General features: G+C 38.4%; 1 protein-coding gene across 1 annotated transcript in view; it reads right to left on the bottom strand.

Annotated features, from left to right (window-relative positions):
* Ptprc (protein tyrosine phosphatase receptor type C) overlaps nucleotides 1–18,314 on the bottom strand; it is a 107,037-nt gene extending 88,723 nt beyond the window's left edge. The window contains exon 1 of the mRNA XM_035445828.1: nucleotides 18,242–18,314. Within this exon, the coding sequence (XP_035301719.1) occupies nucleotides 18,242–18,314 (73 nt within the window). The remainder of the gene's footprint in view (nucleotides 1–18,241) is intronic.
* Between the last annotated feature and the right edge of the window lie 3,139 nt (nucleotides 18,315–21,453).

The raw sequence follows: 21,453 nt of genomic DNA, 5'->3' as shown, positions 1-21,453 counted from the left end.
CCAAAGAGCCTCTCATGGAATCTTTGAATTGGAAATAATAATTATTGGGTAGTATATGTAGTATTTTTTTATGATAATACCAAAAAGGTCATTTTGTCTCCCTCATTTTCTCACTAGTAAATGATCTTTCCAGAAACAGTAAAGCATCTCATATTGCAGAATAGAAAAGCAAGTGTCAGACCCTAGCACGTCTCTAAGTAGACAGGTTTAAAAAAATAAAAGGAACTTGTAAAAATACAAGACATGGTGGCACACACCTTTAATCCCATCACACTGAAGGCAGAAGCAGGCAGATCTCTGAGTCTTGAGGCCAGCCTGGTCTACAAAGCAGTTCCAAGTCAGCCAGAGCTACACAGAAAAACCTTGTCTCAAAAATCAAAAATCAAAAACAACAAACAAAAAAGACTTGTAAGAACTACAAAACTATTTCTACTGAATGTTTTTCATGTGCTTGTCATTTTTGTTAGCACTTACTGAGTTTATTGTTGTTATCATTTAAATAAATATTTTAACTATTGTCTTTATGGCAAAAGTACACACAATGCACATGGAAACTAAAAAGCTCACAATTGTGTTTGAGGAATAAATTATTTTGAAGACTGTTCAAGGAATCCTGACTAAATGGTCTGAGTGCTCAGGTTTAGTTACAGTGCAAGATTGTGGAAATACTAATTTCAATTCATTTGAGTCATTGAAGGATTATAACTGGGCCTTTTATAATAGCCTCTAGGAAATGTTGGAACAGTGAGGAAGGATGGGAGATGTCTTACAGACGTTGACCCTATTGGCTGGTCTCTAGGGTTTCTTTCAACTCCACCATGAAAGGAATCCAACAGGATGGGGAGTGTACTAAATGTACTGTTTTCAAAACCCTGGTGTGAAAGTTAGCAAATAGGCATGTGGTTAGAGGTGGAAGTTTGAGGGTAGAGTGGCAGGTACACAACTCTAGGGCAGCACAGTGTCCCATTTTGAATCACTCTACTAGCAGGAGATTCAAGATGGACAACACCCTGAGGTTCTGGGGGAAAGTCATCTACATTTTATTGTGGGCTTGCTTCTTAGGAAGAAGGAGAGCAGAATCAGGGCTACCCTTCTGAGTTTCTCTGAGCACTACAGAAACTCTAAGTTAAGATTCTTCCTAAAAGGAAAATGAATACAAGCACAAACAGTCTAAGGCTTTGACACAGCAGAAAAATCTTGTGACCTCTGGCCAGTACCATGAGTCTGTCATACGTGGTCCTCAGATGCATATTAATATTTTACACAACTTTATGTAAGATTTTTACCACAACATAAATGTGTTCACAGAAGAGGAAACGTAAAGGGTAATGACAATAACAGTGTTAAAAATACATCTGCAGCTGGAGAAAAAGCTCAAACCAGAGTTTGTGCTTAGCAAGTATGAGGCCCAGAGCACAGCCAACAGCAACTCAAAGAGGAAACATACACAACACGATAGGACTCAACCAAAATTCAGGAAAAATGACACACAAGCCAGTTAAACAAATAGCAGCAGTTTTACCTATGAAAGTAACGTGTTTGAGATGATGAAATCAAATGTGAAGAGCAATTGGATTTAAGCTAGGAAGAAGTGAGGCAAGCAATTTTTTTAAAAAAGCCATCTGCCAGTATGTATGAAGAAGCCTCAAATTCTTCCAGTCTTTGACGCAAATTTTCCAGATCTAGTACTCAGTCTTAGAAATTAGACTCTCTCTCTCTCTCTCTCTCTCTCTCTCTCTCTCTCTCTCTCTCTCACACACACACACACACACACACACACACACACACACACACTCTCACTCACACACCACTAGTATTTCATAGAGTTTAAATTTAATTAAGCACATTCATTAAGTACCAACAATAATTGAACTATTTCTGTCTAATTATGAAAGAAATATTACCATACATGTTTAAGTGGTACACATGAGCCAATGGCATGGGAAATGTAGGACCATCTGTGCCCATTCAGGAAGAGGGGAGAGATGAGAGACAATAGCTGTTGAGCAGTGATTATAGCTAGCTAGAGGCACTGTGAAGTCACCACAGGAGATCTGTAGCTGGGAAGAAGCCTAAGGGCCAGAACTCAGCAAAAAAAGGGACGTCTACAGACTTGTGGTATTTCTATTTTGGTGGGAATTGAGAAAAAAATACAATCAAAAAGATTTCTCACAATATTTCGTAACTTCTGCTTCTAGACTGAGTCAGAATCTAGAAGCAGCAAGAGAAATTGAAATAAAAATACTCTTTATTGAAATTATAAGTAATTTTGCCCAGTAAATGGGAAAACATACACTTCATCTCACATTTATGTGTGATTTTAGAGCAGTATCTACAAGGGATTTATTTTTAATTAAATCAGAGTGGTTGATTAATAAGGACACCTGGGTAATTTTCACTGCTCTAGTAGCTATATATTTTAGATCAGAGCATAAACTTCGTGCTATGGAAAAGTTAAATCAAAACATTTAATGCAGACATGGTTATACATACATGTATTTGAGTAACATGTTCTTATTTCATTCTACCATGAACTTCATACAGCCTATAAACACAAACAGCAGAACTTCCATTTTAAGCAAAATCAATTTTGTTTCCCTTTTGTGGTTTGATCTCCTTGTCTAATGTTCTATTCTTTATTCTAAGATACATGTCTGCCCCTTTTAACAATTTTTAGTCACAGGATGTGGTGCCTCGATTTTGATGTCCATCTGGAAGACTGTGAACAATGTCTGAGCTCTCAACTCCCACCTCACAGAAACTAGATTTCCCTTATGTACCCATTCTGCAGCCCGCCTCCATGACGTGACTTTCTTGCAAAACACAGTCAGTTAACTTCCTCAGAGAAGGTGGAGCAATGCATGAGAAGATAGCCCTGTGCTGTGTAACAAGAGTTCTGCAGACTGGTTCCTTGGTCTGGCTGGCTTCAACTGCTAGTCGGGTATCTAAAATGCTTCAGCAGCCCCTTAGCAGGCCACTGCCTCGGTACCAAGCCCTCCTGTAGCAACAGGTACCAGGACCAGGAAAGGGGAGTGGGTGGGAAGAGCAGAGGTATGAAAGAAAGAAGGGCAACAATATCTTTTAATTTAAAAACTGAAGATAACAGATCCAGACTTCTTACATTTGCAAAGAATAGAAACACATCTGTAACATTAGTGTTTAGTCTCCCTTACAAACATTATTTAAATCATTGCCTACATGGTAGCAGGGGTCTCTTTTAAAGACAGCATGGACTACCTATGACTTAGAGTCTGAAACAATGAGCTGTCTTAAGCACATGAAGCTGTGAGTGTCTGTATAATTCTCACAGTGGACACATATTAATACTGATTTGTTAACCAACAAACTCCACATAAAAGTGTCACCTAAAAATAGTGATACCCATTCCTTCCTATCCCGTTATACGTTGTAAAAAAAAATAGCTAATTTTGACTACATCTGTGTAATATAAACTCAGTGAAAGTATAAGAGAAGTAAGTCACGAAAACAGGACTACTACACCAAACTAATTAAATCATTTTCATAGATCCAGTCCATTGCAATTTCTCCATAGACAAATTTTCTCCAGTATTTGTACATCTGCAATTCATAATAACTTTAACTTGAGAAATTATTAGTATTTAAAATTTTAACTTTAATATTCAATTATTTCCTATAAAAATATAATATTCATAGAAATTTTATTGAAATACGACTGGTACACGCTCACTCATGTGAATTTCATGACACCTTCCTTCATTTTTTTTCTCAGGTTACATAGTATGTTATTTATTCTCTGATACCAGGCAAGCATGTTTGAAATAAAGAGGAAATTAAAATATCTTTAGAGAGGGGCCTAGTCAAAGGACTGAAAAACAATACTGTATTTTATCAATTGAAGCTACATTCATGATGTCTCACCAACACAACTGCCTTCTTATGAGTTGAACAAAGACAATAGATGTGCCAAAGTAGATGGGGTGGAGGGCCCAAGGCCTCAGCCCTACACAAAGAACTAGAGGCAAGCAATGCTCAGAACAGGCAACATAGTGTTCCCCAGGGAACAGCACACCAACAGGGTATCCAATACCAAATGATCAACCCTGAAAACAGGCATAAAAATAGCACTACACAGACTCCACAGGTCATATTTAGGAATTTAAATGTACATACACATACATGCATGTAACAGCAATAAATGAAAAAAAAAACAGCAATCCATAAATTTGAAAGAGAACAAGGACAGGTACATGAGAGGGCTAGAGGGAGGAAGCAAAGGGGGAAAGGATATAATTATATTACCATCTCAAAATTAAAAGAAATAATAAAATAATGGTTAGTAAATTGGCACAGCTGTAAAGCAGAACAACAAATTAAAATGGAAAATATGTAGTTGTCTGTCTTCACAAACCAAAAACTGGTACTGAGGATCTGTATTTGTTTCTATGCTATACACAGCCTTATGTCTCTTTTATTTACTATAAGAGACTAAATAAAAGTAAAATTTTAACTATGACTTGGTTGTTACAATCCACCCACCAAATTTATCTGAATAGAGGAGAATAAACTATTTGGGTTTGGGGTTGTTTTTCTTTCCCTTTCTTTCTTTCTTTCTCTCTCTCTCTCTCTCCCTCTCTCTCTCTCTCTCTCTCTTTCTTTCTTTCTGCCTTTCTTTCTCTCTTCCTTTCTTTCTTTTTCCTGTATAAAAAAGAATTTTAATCTGATCCATGTGTCATTGTTATTGTGAACTTCTGAACATTTTAACAACATTTTGATGGACCTTAAATTAATTAACACTGTAAAGGAAACCATCTGTAGTCCTAATGTTTTTAAGGGTAGCTCTCAATATTGTTTTTTAAAGAAATTAAAAATGTATTTAATTTGAAAAGCCATTGAAAATGCCACGATTAACTATGTGTTAGAATGGCAGATATTAAATTCTGGCCACTTTCTTAACAAGCATGAAGCACACATATCTATAAGAGAGGATAATTAGAAAAGCCAGGGGAGAAAGTGCCCTTTCCCATGAGATCCAGGTGTTCAGTTCATAACATTGTGGCCATAAAGACAAATTCTGATAGTCCTAGAAATGTGATTGTCTAAGGAAATTCCCAGCCAAGAGAGATTTTTAAAATAAAATATATTTTACTTTTGTTTTAAAATTACTAAACTTTCTATTTCAACTTAATATTTAGGGATAGAGTCATAGCTGAATTAAAACAAAAGCCCATGTGTGTGGGTTTTTGTTTGCCCAAAATACATTTATGTAAATATTTCCTACTAAATTATAACATTCAGTCTTTGGTAAAATAATACAACCACAAGAAGTTTCTTTCTTATAAACACTGACCAAACATAAACTGGAGCTAAGTTTGTGCAAAACCATTTTTTATGAGTTGCATTCATCATTTTTTCTTATCTGCTGTTCTATAGCAAATATAGATGCCTTTAAAGCAGATTAATTTCAAAGTAGGAATCTGATCCCTAGTGACCTCAGAGGCTCCCTGGGACACAGACATCTACTGCACAGAGAGGACTGAGAGGTGAGTGACTGCCTTCCCATCTGGAACACACAGGCACCAGGCCCTCTATTCAAAGGCAAAACCCCAAGACCTTCCCCCACTGATCTCAACCATACTAGCAGGTCAGTAGGAAAGACTCCTGCAAGCAGGTTACACCAACTAACAGTCCACCATGGGACCCTGTAACCTACAAATCCCACTCTGCCCCCAAATCCCACCCAACACTGGGGACCTAAGGAAACAGACATCCACTGAGAGACAGAGAGGACTGAGAGGGTTGGATCAAGAAGCAAAGACACCGCCTGCACCAAGCAGAAGAGATGGGTAGACATCAATACAATAATACATCCAACAACCTAAAGAGCAATATGGCAACACCAGAACCTAGTGGTACTACTTCTGGAAGACCTGAACATCCCAACGCAGAAGAAGCAAAGAAAATGACCTTTAAAATAACTTGATCAAGATGATGGAGGTCCTTAAGGAAGAAATGAAGGATTCCCTTAAAGAACTGAGAAGAAATCAAAATAGGAAACTGCATTAAAAATGGCTGGGCATTTCATTTTTCTATATTTTGATTTAAAGAATAACGTATCAACTATTGCTTGTTTTAAAAGCAAGATTTCAGCTTAAGCCACAACTCTTGCAGAAGCAAATGGAAGCTGAATTTATTAGTAATAGCAGAATTCCAACCCCTTTATAAACTTCCAAACACGTACTGCACTATCCCTTGTATTGTCCCAATAATTACATTTATGAAATGCTTTGACATTGATTTTCTGTAGTCACCCCAAATTTAAAAGCATAAACAGCCAGGTGATGGTGACGCATGCCGTTAATACCAGTCCTTGGGAGACAGAGGCAGGCGGATCTCAGGGAGTTCAAGGCCAACTTGGTCTACAAAATGAGTTCCAGGACAGTTAGAACTACACAGCTAAACTCTGTCTGGAAAACAAAAACAAATAAATAAATAAATAAATAAATAAATAAATAAATGTTAAAACTGATGCTAAAAGAATATATTCCATTGAAAGAGTAAGAAAAAGAGTTTGTGTTTGAGCATAGTATATACTTGTTTTCTTATAAACTGGCTGAGACACATGGGAAGGTATGCATAATTAATGGACATGAATAGGAAGTATCTTCCATTTTATAGCACTCCCGGAAACTGAATGTGACAAAACTGGCACACTTCTTAAACTTGACAACTCAAACTATTTTTACGATCTTGTTCCCCATCTTTGAAGTCCTCCTCATGCTATATTCGACTTGTTTCACTTCCAGAGCTTTGAGCTTCCACTTGTCTTTGATCTTTCACTGGCCATCCTCCATGTTGGTTTTTCCATACCTTCTAGCTGCCCTCACAAACTACTGTCTATGCTCAGAAAAGAGAAAATCTGCTGTTTCAAAGGCTTTGGTGACTTCCTCTTCTACATCAACCTGTAAGTATCTTTCATCTTCCCCGGTATGAGAACGACCCCTCAGCCTGAGCCTCTAGATGGTCTGGTGGGTTCCATCTATGCTAAGACTGCCACCCAGCAAGGGCCAGTCACAGCTGTTCATATTTATAAAGAATGCATTTCTCCTTCATTTCAAGGGAATTATATCTCTGTCTCACAATTTATCCCTGAAACAAAAAAATTTTGTTTGTGCATGTAATAGAGCTAGAATTTTTAAAAACAGATTGCTTAGGTTTCCAAAACTTACATTTACTCTGCAATGCTTATGCAATGTAGGCCTTTCTACATTGCAGCAATCCTACTTTCTGGTATGCAGCTGGCACACATATGATGATCTGTTTCTCAAATACTGGAGTATTTGACTCCCTCCATCCCTCTTCATACATTTGTGGTCCTGGTCCTGACTATGTTTTCAAATGGGACTTGAGCAGATAAGCCCAGGTTGCCCCTTTATGGCTATATGAAAATTAAGCAGGAGCAAAAAGGAGAAAGCATTACTTTCTCCAGTGTCATTTCATATTTTCTACTACAAACATCACAGAAAATTGTCAATGGATCTAGTTTCTGTTTTCAATTTTAAGAAAAACACAATAGAGAAAATAAGTGCCCAACACATTTAGACCACTCATTTCTTTGAGTTTAGACACATGTGGCCTCCCTTATTGAAATGAATGGGCAAAGATCGAGGGACTTAGCTCAGTGGTAGGTCACTTGCCAGGAATACATAAGGACCTGGGTTTGATTCCCAGCGATGGTAGACTGCAAATGTGTACATTGGGCAACTTGTAGAGAAACAGGCATACAGATACTCAGCATTTCTTCCCTCTCCTTATTTGTTCTTCCTCAATTTTAGTATTTAAAGTTAGAACAAAGAAATGTAAATGTAGCCATTTCCTCTTAGAATATTCTATTGGTACATTAAATATTGTTTCCTTTGTGAACGTGGTATTGGTACAATGACTACTTACTTATCTGGAAACACAAATAGAATTATTTATAAGGAAGGCAACAAGGTATCACTGTAAAATGTTGAAATGTTGTAAGAAGTCTTTTTTTTTTCTTGCCCTCAAAAAGATATGTTTTTCATTAACTAGTTACCAGTGAAGAAAAAAACAAGTAGTACTTTAATAAAAATTCAACAAACAAATCCTACAGTGCCTAAAGTCAAAATGATGCATATGTTACATTTGTTACCTGTCTAAGGACTTATTCCCATGAGCATGATTTATAATTATCAAGGCTATTAATTTCTACCTAACACCTGCTAACTTGATAGCCAGTTGGCTTTCAAATTTGGTTTAGAAACAACCGTTTAAACAACAATAAAAACAACAGCAACAGCTGGGCATTGGTGGTGCACACCTTTAATCCCAGCACTCGGGAGGCAGAGGCAGGTGGATCTCTGTGAGTTCCAGGCCAGCCTGGTCTACAGAGCGAGTTCCAGGACTATCTCCAAAACAATACAGAGAAGCCCTGTCGCAAAAAACAAACAAACAAAAAAGCAACAACAACCACAAAACAACAAAAATCTTACAGCAAATTCCACGTCACCAGTATTTTGAGTAACAAGGTATTTTAAACTATTTAGTTCATCAGAACGCATGAAAACAAAACATATACTACAGAGGGGTCACCATGACTTCTCTGTGGCACCTTTCAAGAAGGGACAGGATTTGGGAATTTTCCCTGCACTTGAATGATCTGTGATTGCACACCAGCAGATTACTAAGTCATTCACACTCATGCAAGGCAAGTCCTTTGTTTCTCCTCCCTGGCTGCCCTCTTTCCCCATCATTCCGACCCAGCATCATGTTCAATGTCGCTCATGTCCCTTTCCTGAGGCTACTTTTCTTGGTTCTAAGTAAATGTCTATCTCAACTTCCCCTCTCCCACCAATTCCTCCTGTTCTAGGATTGATTTACATTCATCCTATTTCCTGTACAGCCTCCCGGATAGTGTATTTAGCATAGAAATAAGATGAGATAGTCCTCTTCTTAAAGATTCCAAATGGCATCTTCTGAGTACACGCATGGTGAATTCTATTTTTCTTGTTTTGTTTTGATACAGGTCTCACTATGAAACCCTGGGTGTCCTGTAACTCATTATGTAGACCAGGCTGGCCTCAAACTCATCGAGACCTGCCTGCCGCTGCCTCCCAAGGGCTGGGATTCAAAATATACACCACCTTGCCTGGCTTAAGGTGAACTCTATACTTGTCTTGTGCTCATCTTTTTGCTCACCATGCCACTACACTTGACCTTTCCATGCCTTAAACACATTAATTTGTTTGCTTTAACCAAAGGACCTTTGTGCTTGCCAAACTCTCATCACATCGTATTCTTCTTCATGTTGGTGGACAAGTGGCTCAATGACTTGTCCTGAAGGAGATCCTCCTTGATTACTCCATTTAAAGAAACACGCACTCCTGGATCTGGCCTTCTCCCATATTGCACTGTTTAATTGTCACTACAGCACTTATTAGTATGTGAGCATTTCTCAATCATTTCTTCTTTCTCAGATGTCAGTACCTTTTGCATGGAAGTGGGGTGCCTTCTTTAGAAAAATTTCCTACTCAGAGGTAGCACTCTGCAAGCATCTGATTCAGTGAATAGATTATCTCACTTAATATTTCCTGTTTTTATTCCCATTTCACATCTGAAGAAATTGAGATCTTGATGAGTAATTTCCACAATGTTTCCTGGCAGCAAGGCTACAGTAGAATCTAGGTTATATTTTCAAATGGACTTTGCCTGCACATGACTGAATCTGATATTACTTACATCTACTCTGTTCTACCATGCTCAGCAACCAGACTCTGTCCCCTTGTGTCACTCCCTCTCACAGTCAAGATTGAACCAATTACTAAATGGGTTTTAACCATTATATGCTGATTTTAAACCACTGAGCCATCTCTCTAGCCCCCCATTTTATGTTTTGATCATATCTAAAGTATCCATAATAAAATTCATATTATAACAACCCTGGTCATTGGATACTAGTCATATTCAAGACTCATAGGGCATGAATTAACATTTGACCTTATTGGTTAGAAGAGCATTTGGAAATCCTTGTCTAAGATGTCAACATGTGTGATCTACAATTTTCTGATTGGCAACATGTATTTATTGTATTAAGGTATCAGTAAACATCTCTGCTAACCCCTGAAGCTGAGACAACCTGTGTCTGGAGTGGAAATGTGGGCAATGCGGCTGTGGGATGCATCTGCTGTGCTATGGGGTGACTGTGGAAAGATGAGCTGGTGCCTGTACTTCCTGGAGCAAGATGAGAACATTGTGTGTTTTCCATGATCAAAGTATTTAACAAAGGTCAGATTACTTCCCTTGCACTTCAAAAAAAAAAAAAAAAGAATTAGACTCTTGAGTAAATTACTCAATGCCTCTCACTTTGTGTAATATCAAAAGCAAGTTAAATGGGGGGAAAATCCATTGTTTTCCTCACATCACCCACCTTAAGAGACACTCAGTCCTTTGCTCCCTCAGCCTCCTATGTTCTCATCATACTACTTTTGCATCACTTGGGTGGCATTGGCATTTGTGGGAAACACGTATTAATCAAAGATACTTTTTGTGCTTTTCAACAGAGAAACACAATCTCAAGTGAGGTAGTTAGATTTTACCAAAGACGTGCAAAAGAACCAGTGAGCAATGGTGCATAGAGGGAGCCAAACCAAGTGGGTGGGCCTGTGGTGCATGCTGCATACAGAGGACCTGGGGGATAGCTGGCTACCATTTCGTTCTGCTGTGTTTTAGGTATGAGTACTGTTATCCTCCAAGTACCAAGTTAGAACAATAGCAAGGCTGACTTAACACTAAATGAATAGACTGATACAAACAGACAGACCCAGGTTAAAAAGGTTAAAATGGAGGTTTTCCCCACCCCACCACCAGCCCTAATTTGTGACTAGCTGATGACTTTTATCATGTTACTCTGGAATTCATTAAGCCAAGAGCTGTTTATGTGGTAGTAAAGCAGTTTTCTGCCTTAAGACGTTTCTCCATGTATGTATTTTCTGCTAAGAACAAATCACAAAACAACTTGCCCAGTTCCTTCTAGTGTCTACCTCTTTTTTCTATTAAATATACAATCATCTGCACAGTTGCTGGGAGCTCTAGAACATCTTCTGCTGAAATGTCTTCAGAAAACTGCTGTTTACAAGAGTGAGTTTTGTTGGTTTGTTGAGTATTATGTCTTAAACAGTGATTTTTTTAAAAAAAATGAACTTATAAAAAGTTATCATCACCAATGATTATCTTCATCAAAGCACTTTACTACTCTGAGTTAGACCCTCTGAGTCTGAAATGGCAAACTGGGAAGACTCCTAATCCCATCTTAGCCAGCAGACTGCACATCACAGAACTTTTTGTGGATCAGTGGAAGGTGTGGCATGCCTGGATGCTGTGGGGGAGAATTCACTCACCAAACACCAGTTCAGCAGATTCCAAGTTGAATAAATAAATGGATTTAGTTGAACTGGTTAAGTGAAATACTGAGAAATATTTTATGTCTTGGGTTCCAATAACCTACTTCTCTTCATTTGGAAAATATCACCTTGATTTTATTCCAAGTCTGTTTTATTCATTTCTGTATTTCTCAATTTGTCTAAAACAATCATGGTTTACTTAGGAAAAAATTAGAGGAGTTATTTCATAGCATATAATCTAAAGAAGGAGAACATAATGTTAGAGTCTATACAATTTCTTCTATTTCTTGACATTTCTGCCAGGTAGAAAATTTCACCTTGAATAATTGATATAAACAACATTAATAAAGGGCAAGACTCAAATTATTCATATGTCTTGATAAGCACTTTATTCACATAGGGCAGGGTCACATTCACAGACTACCCATTCCTTCATAAAGCAAGCATTGGGGGCAGTCAACACTGGTAAATAAGGAAGTATCCAGTGATGGCAACAGGGGTTCTGCAGGTACAGGGAGAAAGAAGTAGAAATGGGGGACAGAGGGAGGAGGAGAAGGAAAGGCAGGAAAGAGGAAAAGTACACCTAAGACTCTCAACAGGACAGAATGCTCATAGCGTGGGATGCAGTGGACAGGGGAAACAGCTCCAGGGAAATGGCTTAAGAGACAAATTTTGTAAAGCAATTATAATTTAATCACAAGAGAGAGAGAGAGAGAGAGAGAGAGAGAGAGAGAGAGGTGCAAAGGGAGGATGACAACCTTTGAGAGACATGGAAATTGTTCTTAGAAAAATCTAAGTTCCAGCAATAGTATGGCCACAGGCAAAACTCCAGATGTGTAGAGGGATTCAGCAAAAGTTGTGTTCACAATGCTAATTGCGTTTATTTTTATTAAACATAAGTAGCCACAATGGGATACTTTGACACTTCCTACCGACCCATCATTTCATACTGTGACCCTGCTCTTTAGTTACTGTTCCACTGAGGAACAAGAAACTAGTGTAAGGTACATAAGCTCATCAGAATACTATGCAAATGAGTGATCATTGATCAAACTAATTCCAGATGATTCAAGAGCAGTCTTACAAATGACATTCCCATTGGTTAGTTAAGAAATAATTAAAATTCTTTCTTAAAAAAAAATCTCAAGATGATTCTGACTGCAGGGGCTCTTGCCTCACAGTATGGCCAGAAACTAACACAACAGATGCTTCAGAATGCTCACACTGGCCCAGACAAATTTGAGAAAACATGAAAAAATTGGATTTTGTTGTACTGCATGTGACACTGGAACTCAAAAATAAAAATTAAAAACTAACAGTGGCTGAATCAGGACTTAGAAAGTGTTTATTGTTAAGAATTCGACCATTGTTTTAAAATCACATTTATTGATAAATCTAAATACTGAGCTTTGTACCCAAAATCCAAATAAGACTGTAAGTAGTTTTTATTTTTGTATATTTAGATATTACATATCAATAGGTATTATATACTGCTGCTAAGTGAATAGCCTGAAATGTTTAATTTTTGTTTTTGTAACCTCTCTAAGAAGACCTATCTTCATGTGACCAGAAGCCATGCTGATCTTTCAGTGACAGGCAACTGCTATGGTGTTTGGAGTCTAGTACTGAAAAATGTAGATAATTTGTTTGGACAGCAGTTGAGTTCATCACAGTTTCTTTCTGCATCAGTAATTTAATAGAAATGTAATGTCTTCATTAATATTGTATTCATCAACAAAATGAATCATTCTTATCTAGATACACTATTTGTCTACTCTGGTCAAAGTCCATTGTCCCACTAAATGAAGAGAAATGACTCTCACGTTCTTGGCAAACTTTGTGTGTCCAGTATCTCCCATCCACCTTTGAAGGGAAACCCATACCAGCAACGTGAGCATCCAAACCGAGCGTTTGCAGAGACTGTCCTGATGCACATGTTTAGTGCTGCTATATGCTATACCCCTCTTCCCAAGAGCATCTTTCTCTGAAAAGTGAATCTCATCATCGAGATATTAGCAAGAGCCTTTCAAGGAAAAATATTCTCAAGCCATGCATTTTTAAGAAGTCAGGGATATTCATCCCAACAAATGGAATAGATATAATATAGAGGTAAATATCCAAGATGGATCAAAGTGTAAACACATGAATTAAAAATAAATTTATGTAATCATAAGAAAATTCCTATTTCCACTTTCCCAGTGTGCCTTCTAATTGTCGTTATTTGCTCATTTTCTCTTTCTGGCCTTCCTCTGTAAGGTTCCCCCTCCCTCTCCACCTCCTCTCTGTTCTTCCCCTCTTCCTTCTGTATAGCCATCGTCATTATTATCTACAGTATTATCAGAGAGTTCCATAAGATACTTATAAGCTAAACCTGAACTCAGATATAAACTCAGATACAGAATTTCAGAAAGATACAATACATAGTTTCTGTTTTCATGTGGGGTTCAGGCAAGGTAAAAACACAAGTTTATTTATCTCCATCATCATCAAGATAATTGAAATGATCCTTGACAGATTCCAGGGAAATGTGGTAGAAAGTGTCAGAAGGGATGTTCATGGTAACTTAAAGGCCTGGAGCACTCAGGGGAACTGGAGGTCGAAGCCACCTCCTACTTGTTCTCTTTGAATAAGTCATGGGAAATTGGAAAACAGAGAGAGGAGGGGGAGGGAGAGATGGAAGAGGGAGGGGGAGGAAAGGAGGGCAGAGGAGAGAAAGTCAGGAAGAGGAGTGCGAAATAGGAGACTGGAGTAAAACCAACACCCACTATTTGCATGCATTGCAAAATCAATTTCATGATTGTGTACAGTGAGAGAGACATACATGGTCCCCCAGAGAAGGGGAAAAGGCACAAGATCCCCTGAGCTAACTGGGAGCATGGGGGAATGGGAAAGGGAGCTGGGAGAAAGAGAGGGAGAGAAGAGGAGGGGAAAGGAGGACATGAAGAAGCAGGAAGATGGAGTCAGATGAAGAATGGAGGAGAGCAAGAAGAGAGACACCATAATAGAGGGAGCCATTATAGGTTTAAAGAGAAATCTGGCACTAGGGAAATGTCCAGAAATCTACAAGGATGACCCCAACTAAAAATCTAAGCAATAGCCAAGAAGCTACCCTAAAAGCCCTTCTCTGATAATGAGATTGATGACTACCTTATATGCCATCCTAGAGCCTTCATTCAGTAGATAATGGAAGCAGAAGCAGACACCCACAGCTAAACACTGGGCTGAAAGCCTTAAATCCAGTTGCAGAGACAGAGGAATGATGAGCAAAGGGGTCAAGACCAGGCTGGAGAAACACACAGAAACAACTGACCTGAACAAGGGAGAGTTCATGGTCCCCAGACTGATAGCTGGGAAACAAGCATAGGACCCTCTGAACATGGATGTCAGTTTGGCGGTTTGTTTATCTATGGGGCCTTGGTAGTGGATCAGTATTTATCCCTAATACAGGAATGGACTTTGGGAGCCCACTCCACATAGAGGGATACTCTCTCAGCCTAGACACTTAGGAGAGAGTCTAGGCCCTGCTCCAAATGATATGATGGACTCAGAAGATCCCACATGGAAGGCCTCACCCTCCCTGGGGAACAGAAAGGGAATAGGGGGTTGATGTGAGGCAGGGGAGGAGGGGTGGGAGAGGGAACTGGAATTGACATCTAAAACAAGCTTGTTTTTTATTTAAATTTTCAAAAAGAAAAAAAAAACAGAGAATACAGCTAATGAGTGAATCTCAGGACACCCCCCCACACACACCCCGAGATTCATACTGGTGAAAAAAAATACTTGTTGGAAAGACTCTCACAAGTACAGAGGAGATAATCTGGACTGAGGAAAACTAAACCTGCCGAAGGAGCACTTGTGCTCACAGAAACTCAGTATTGAACAGCTAAATGTGTGTAGAGACCCAGTAAACAGAGACAAGATAGATGACAACGAATAAAAAAGCACTAAGCATATGTATTATATATGCATGTCTCTGTGTAGGTATGTATGCAAAAACAATGTAGAAACATCTACATGCTGCACTCATTTCTGGTCTCTGTTAGAAAGATACCAAATCGTATGGAGTAGGCAGTTCACCACTCCTATCCTGAGTTCAGAGTGTCAAGCAAGACAGGAACCTCTCATTTCCAATCCACCTTTTCTTTCCTCTAACAAAATGCTTTTCACATTGTAGCACTGACAAGGGTCACAGAAAACATTTTAACAATAAAAAAATATGTAACTTAGTAAGTTGTTATTCCCACAGCCCTGGCTCTCCTGATATATTTTTAGAACTTAACAGGAGTGGTTGTCAAATTCAATGCCTAATTTGTGTCAAATTCTTGTGGTGTATAAGGCCAAGTACATCAAGTAAGTACATGTTTGTTACATGAGATATTTTAATGCTGATGGAAAATTAAGAATTGTGCTCAGGAAATGAATTTTCACTGTTCTGACTCATAACAGAACTCACTGCACACTCTTCAGGGCAAAACTGAAGACACTTTTAGCCGTTAGATGATGGGTGGCAGATAGGGCTAGCATTAGGACTTGATGAGAGGTAGAAAACCTGCACCCTACCTGTACTGTCTCCTCCATCACTGTGTCCTAGAATTATTTAGAACTTTTGAGAAACCATCCTGTGTCCAGCTGCCATGACAAAGAGGCAGACAGCAAAAGGATCAGAGATATTTTATAAATATGAACACAGCATTACTGTTGGCTTGGAAGAACTTAAATTTTACATAGGTCTCATGTGGATTTAGGAAGTTAAATAACATGCTTGAGTGGTGTGTATTTTCCACCCATGCCTCATTTATATTTTATGGTACCTCTTTATTTTTCTAAGGCATGTAATAAAATGTTGTTGCCTGAAAGTTTATTTCCTACAGATACTGAGTTAATTTAGCACAAGAAGATAAAATGTGGGATCTAAGTCATTTGTTTCTTAATAAATAAACTTGAAAGCTTTAATACATTCTCAAGTATATAAACTAAATTAAAAATGTGTCTGGAAATGCTAAGCACTATTTTCTAATGTAAATAATTATTGTGTGTGTGTGTGTGTGTGTGTGTGTGTGTGTGTGTGTGTGTATTTCCAACAATAAGTACACATGTCAGTGTCCTGTAGAGAAGAATTTACCCTCAGTATTATGGGAGCAATCATGATAAACCTGATCTTTCAAAATCTTTCTTTCTATCAACTATCAGCTATCCATCATCTGTATGTTGATTAATTGTCTATATCTATTTATTTATAGAACAAAATATTAAGCAAGGATGATTTAAAGGTTTTTAGATCCCTTTTTACACATTTTGATGATAAATTCAAATATACTTCTTCTGCAAAAAAAAAAAAAAAAAAAAAAAAAAAAACAAAAAAAACCTAAGTAACCTAATTTAAAACTTTAAGGGTGACTTGCTCTGAGACCTGAAGGTTTCCCAAGGTTCTTTCATACTCACTTAGAGAAGAATAAGTAATTTACCATGAGAAGGGACTTACAAGTGGAAATATGCTAATCGATGATAAAAATGCATATAAACAACCTTAAGTTCTTCCTCTTAATTTCCTTTAGCTTATAACAAAAATCGTAGAGGAATGATAACATGAGAAGTAGTTTGTACATTATGACAAGATTCTGTAGTTCTATGAATTTTTAAAAATCATTTTTATGTTGAAAACCTAAGCCAAATAAATTCACAACTGGCCTAAGTAGATTTTTTAAAATTCATCTTTCCAATTAAGAAGCAAAACAAACTTACTGTGATAATAATAACAAAAAGTTATCTCAGGCTGTATTTTTTTCCAAGCCTATAGATAACCAAGAGCATAATTCACCGTATGACATATTCAGCAGCTAATTGGTGTCCAGTCTTCCCAAAGAAAATGAGAATAGTAAACATAAGAAAAAAATTTAAATTGAATTCTGATTAGATTTAATTTTTTCCTATTTAAAAGTATCTCGAAATGTCTACAAAGAGTCATTGTCAATGAGTTTTAAGTTAAATATTATGTGGAGAAATAATCTATTAATCACTTAATAATCAACAAAACTCACATCCTAAGCTGAAGCTACTCAAGACATATCTTTGAACAGACCAGAAGTGTGGGAAGATCTTGAAGTTAAGCAAGTAAACAAGGACACAGTGTTTTGTGATTCCTGGGAACTTTAATATTTCTACCTCATCGGGGCTGTGTTATATAGCTATCCACCCATCACCCAGGAAGGGCGGCAGCTCTAACCAGAATTTCCAGAGCAAAATTCATTAGAACCATTATTGAGAAACTAAAATAACTAATTTAAATATTCATTCTTTGATAAGACAACGTGAAAAGTTAGCAGTTTTGAAAGCATGTAACTCATCTTTGAGCATTTCTGCAGCCAAGCATTAGAGACCCCATTTTAATAACCATCAACATTTGAGGAAGCAACCTCCTATCTGAAGAGACTGGCTTACGCACACCCAAAGCCATCTCATGACTTTTAAACCATCCATATTTTGCTCAAAAACATAAAAAATGACTTATTTAACAATTTCTCTTACTCTCATAGATGTATATGCAAGTCTATTTATTGCTTTAGTAGCATCTTTAAACAGCTGTCTAAGAGAAAGACCGAGGCAGCTTTCTTACTAAACGTGTCTTCTTCCCCCAGAATGTTTGTCTTTTGAACAGAAACAGCATATGCTGCCCTGCCGTAGGCCTTGTTTCTCTGAGCCACAATCTTGACCACAGAGTAGTGGGGCCTTCTTACTTTCAGACTCCATCACACAACGTTTAAAAATATCCATTTCAAATCAGCTTTCCCCAAAAAAGGAACAAAATTCAAGGAAGTAAACGTTAATATCCAAGTGCTTACCTGTGACAAACACTTCTGTGTCCAGAAAGGCAAAGCCAAAGGCCAGAAGTTTGAGCCACAAATACATGGTCATATCTGGAGATCAGCTGTGTCCCTAAGAAATGGCACGCGTCCCCCTGCAAGGCAAAATAGTGGTTATCTCTCTAGAAGTTTGGCTCTGGAAAGCTAAGTCAAAATAAAAGAAATGAGTGCATACCCTGCACTGTCTTATCAGATGGGGAGCAGGTTTCCTTCTCTGTTACCCTAAGAACAAACCACCTCTAGCAGCGTGCACTGCTAAATGGTGATGTCAGATTCGGTTTTACTAACTTCTCCAAAAATACTGTAAAGGTCCTCTTTGCAGGAAGTTAAAAAAAAAAAAAAAAAAAGAAGTTGTTCAAAGTCAGTGCCACGGCTTACTTCCTTAATTCAAGTATTACGCTGTTAGTAGTTCTTCTGAATTTTCTTCTAAGGGAAGATAGTCTCATACCACTTACATGCTGCTCCTTTACAATATCTTTTTGAGAAAGCTTGATTCAAAAATGATACATTCATCCCCAGTTCATCAGTAACTTTCTTACCCAAGAGATGGGGAAACAAATTTCCCATGGGGATTGGCAAGGTAACACATTGACTAAGCTGGTATGAGGCTCTGAAGTCCCTTTAACATGACCAAGTGAACCAAACTAATTGTCTGTCTTTCTGCTTATGGCTGCCAACTGCTTTTTTCGAGAAGGAGCTCGGGCTCAAATGCTGTACCGTTTTCTCAGTTCTGTGACTTTCCTATGCAAACTACCCCCACTGGGCTTAAGGGAGCCTCCAAGGTTGTTCTTTTGTTTGTTTGGTTGGTTTGGTTTCATTTGGTTTTATGCAGGTTATCATGAACAGTAGAATTAGAATGCCCTTTCTGCCTCAGTGAATTCTGCTTGCAGACTGGAATGCCTCTACATTTGGCGTTGCTCTTTGCTATTCACCAAGGAAGGGAGAGCAATGGAAACCAAGGATTGTTTTTCACAGAGTTAACTTGTTTCTTTTTATCACAGTACTTTCCCATCCCACCTCTCACACACTTGTGTTTAATTTCACAAGTATATCCTATTTACATCATTTCTCTACTTCCTGTCTTCCCAGAACCCCTCCTGTGTCCATCCTACTGTTTAATCTCAAATTCATGACCTTCTTTTCTTTAATTATTGCTGTTACACTACACACACACTTATAACTTACTGAGTTTGTTTGCTGTTGTGTGTTTGCATGTGTGTGCAGGTGTGTGTGTGGGGGGGTGGGTGTGTGTGTGTGTTGCATAGGTGTTTGTGTCTGTGTCTATGGTCACATGTGTCTATGTGTATTTAGGGCTGACCATGTCACTTAACTAATTAGGGGTCTCACCCTTGGGAAAACTAATTCACACTCTCAGCAGACCTTAAGTGCTTTGTCTGGAGTGGAGGCATCTGAGACCTTAGCATGTCAACTGATTTTGCCATTAATCAGATCTTGTTCATGCAGCAAGCCATTATTTTAGATTTCATGAGTGTATCTTTCCTGCCATATTAAAAGATATTCTCTTGCAAAAGGGTTCCTGGTCCTTTGGCTTTTGCACTCTTTCTGCTCCTTTTTCTGTGATGTTTCCTGAGTCTTGAGTATAGGGGTTGCATGTATGTATAAGCCCTGCCTCTTGTGCTGACAATACACTCCACAAGATCCATAGACTATCTGACAAAATTTCCAACACAAGACAGGAGAAACCTCCATTTGTGTTGTTCAGGGTGGTCCATGTGATTCTCGAAATGATGCAGGTTATTGGTGGTACCCTTGGTTGCCTCCCAGAAGCTGAAGGTAAATTCCCATTACTGAATGTAGCACACACTTTGGACACAGGACTCAGATCTTATCTTAAAAGCTATACCCAATCTGAAACCTCCTTCCTGTGGGCTAGCTTTCACTGTACCATCTGCCTGGGGAGGGAGGGAAGCCATAAATAGTCCTACCCAGCCAGCTGTGGCACCTAAGAACCACAATAATGAGTAACAATCAAGATATCCCTAAAGGTACGATAGTAGCACTCATATCTGAGTGCTAATCAACAACAGTCTAATTGGACTTTAGGTCCATTTCCCATAGGAGGGAAATTATGCCTCATACTAGGAACCTTGCCAACTACCTGGGGCTAGTGAGGTCATAGACCTTACAGGAGAACCTACAACTACCACTTTACTAGAACAGCATAAATCCTAACATCTGCATTCTACAACTTGTCTTTATATCTTTAGATAAATGTAGCTCTCATCCCCACATCAAAGAAGTTTCTTCTTGTAGCAAACTGAAACCATTTTAGATAGTCAACTAGTCATAATGCAAAGATCAATTGACTGTGGGGAGCCCAGATCCAATGGATACAACACAATTCCTTCAGGTAAGGCCCAGGGAACATCTCAGAAGAAGGAGTAGAAAGATTGTAAGAGCCAGGGGACAAACATGTCTGCTGTGAGATCATCTCATAGAAAGTACAGGGAGACTATTCCTGTGTGTTGTACAACCAAATACTTCCTGGGGAGACACAACATACACATTTACTCAACACAGATAAGGATCCCACAAGAGACCAAAGTGTGAGTACTACCAAAGTCCAATTCAATGAACCATTGAGTTTTATGGTGTTCACTTTTAGGAGTATGGGTAAGGGGTTACTTAGAGGAGTAGAAATGACTCAAAGTCAGTTACATCACCAAAGCCTTCCCCAGCATGGGTAACAGTTCACATGGAACCTGGAGCACACTGCACAGCCTCCAGGTAGGCTAGCAGGTTAGAAAGAGCATGCCATGATTTAAGTTACATGGCAGTTATTTTTGTTTGGTTGGTTGATTTCGTATTTTGCTCATGCAGACAGAAAAGGTTACAGGTGTACAGTAAGGACTGATTAACACAAAAAGAGCCTTGAAATGGGTAATAGTGTGTTTGAAAATGTGCATTGGCTCAGGAGAAAGAAAAAAAAACAGTCTTAGATAACATAGGGAGCCATTATAGATTTAAAGAGAAATCTGGCACTAGGGAAATGTCCAGAGATCTACAAGGTTGACCCCAACTAACAATCTAAGCAATAGTTCAGAGGCTACCTTAAATGTTCTTCCTCAATAATGAGTTTGATGACTACCTTATATGGCATCCTAGAGCTGATGGAAGCAGAAGCAGACACCCACAGCAAAACACTAGGCTGAAAGCATGGAACCCACTTG

The sequence above is a fragment of the Cricetulus griseus genome, chromosome 5 (assembly GCF_003668045.3).
Source record: "Cricetulus griseus strain 17A/GY chromosome 5, alternate assembly CriGri-PICRH-1.0, whole genome shotgun sequence".
Taxonomy (NCBI): Eukaryota; Metazoa; Chordata; class Mammalia; order Rodentia; family Cricetidae; genus Cricetulus; species Cricetulus griseus.
This window is presented reverse-complemented; position numbering and strand designations above follow the sequence as displayed.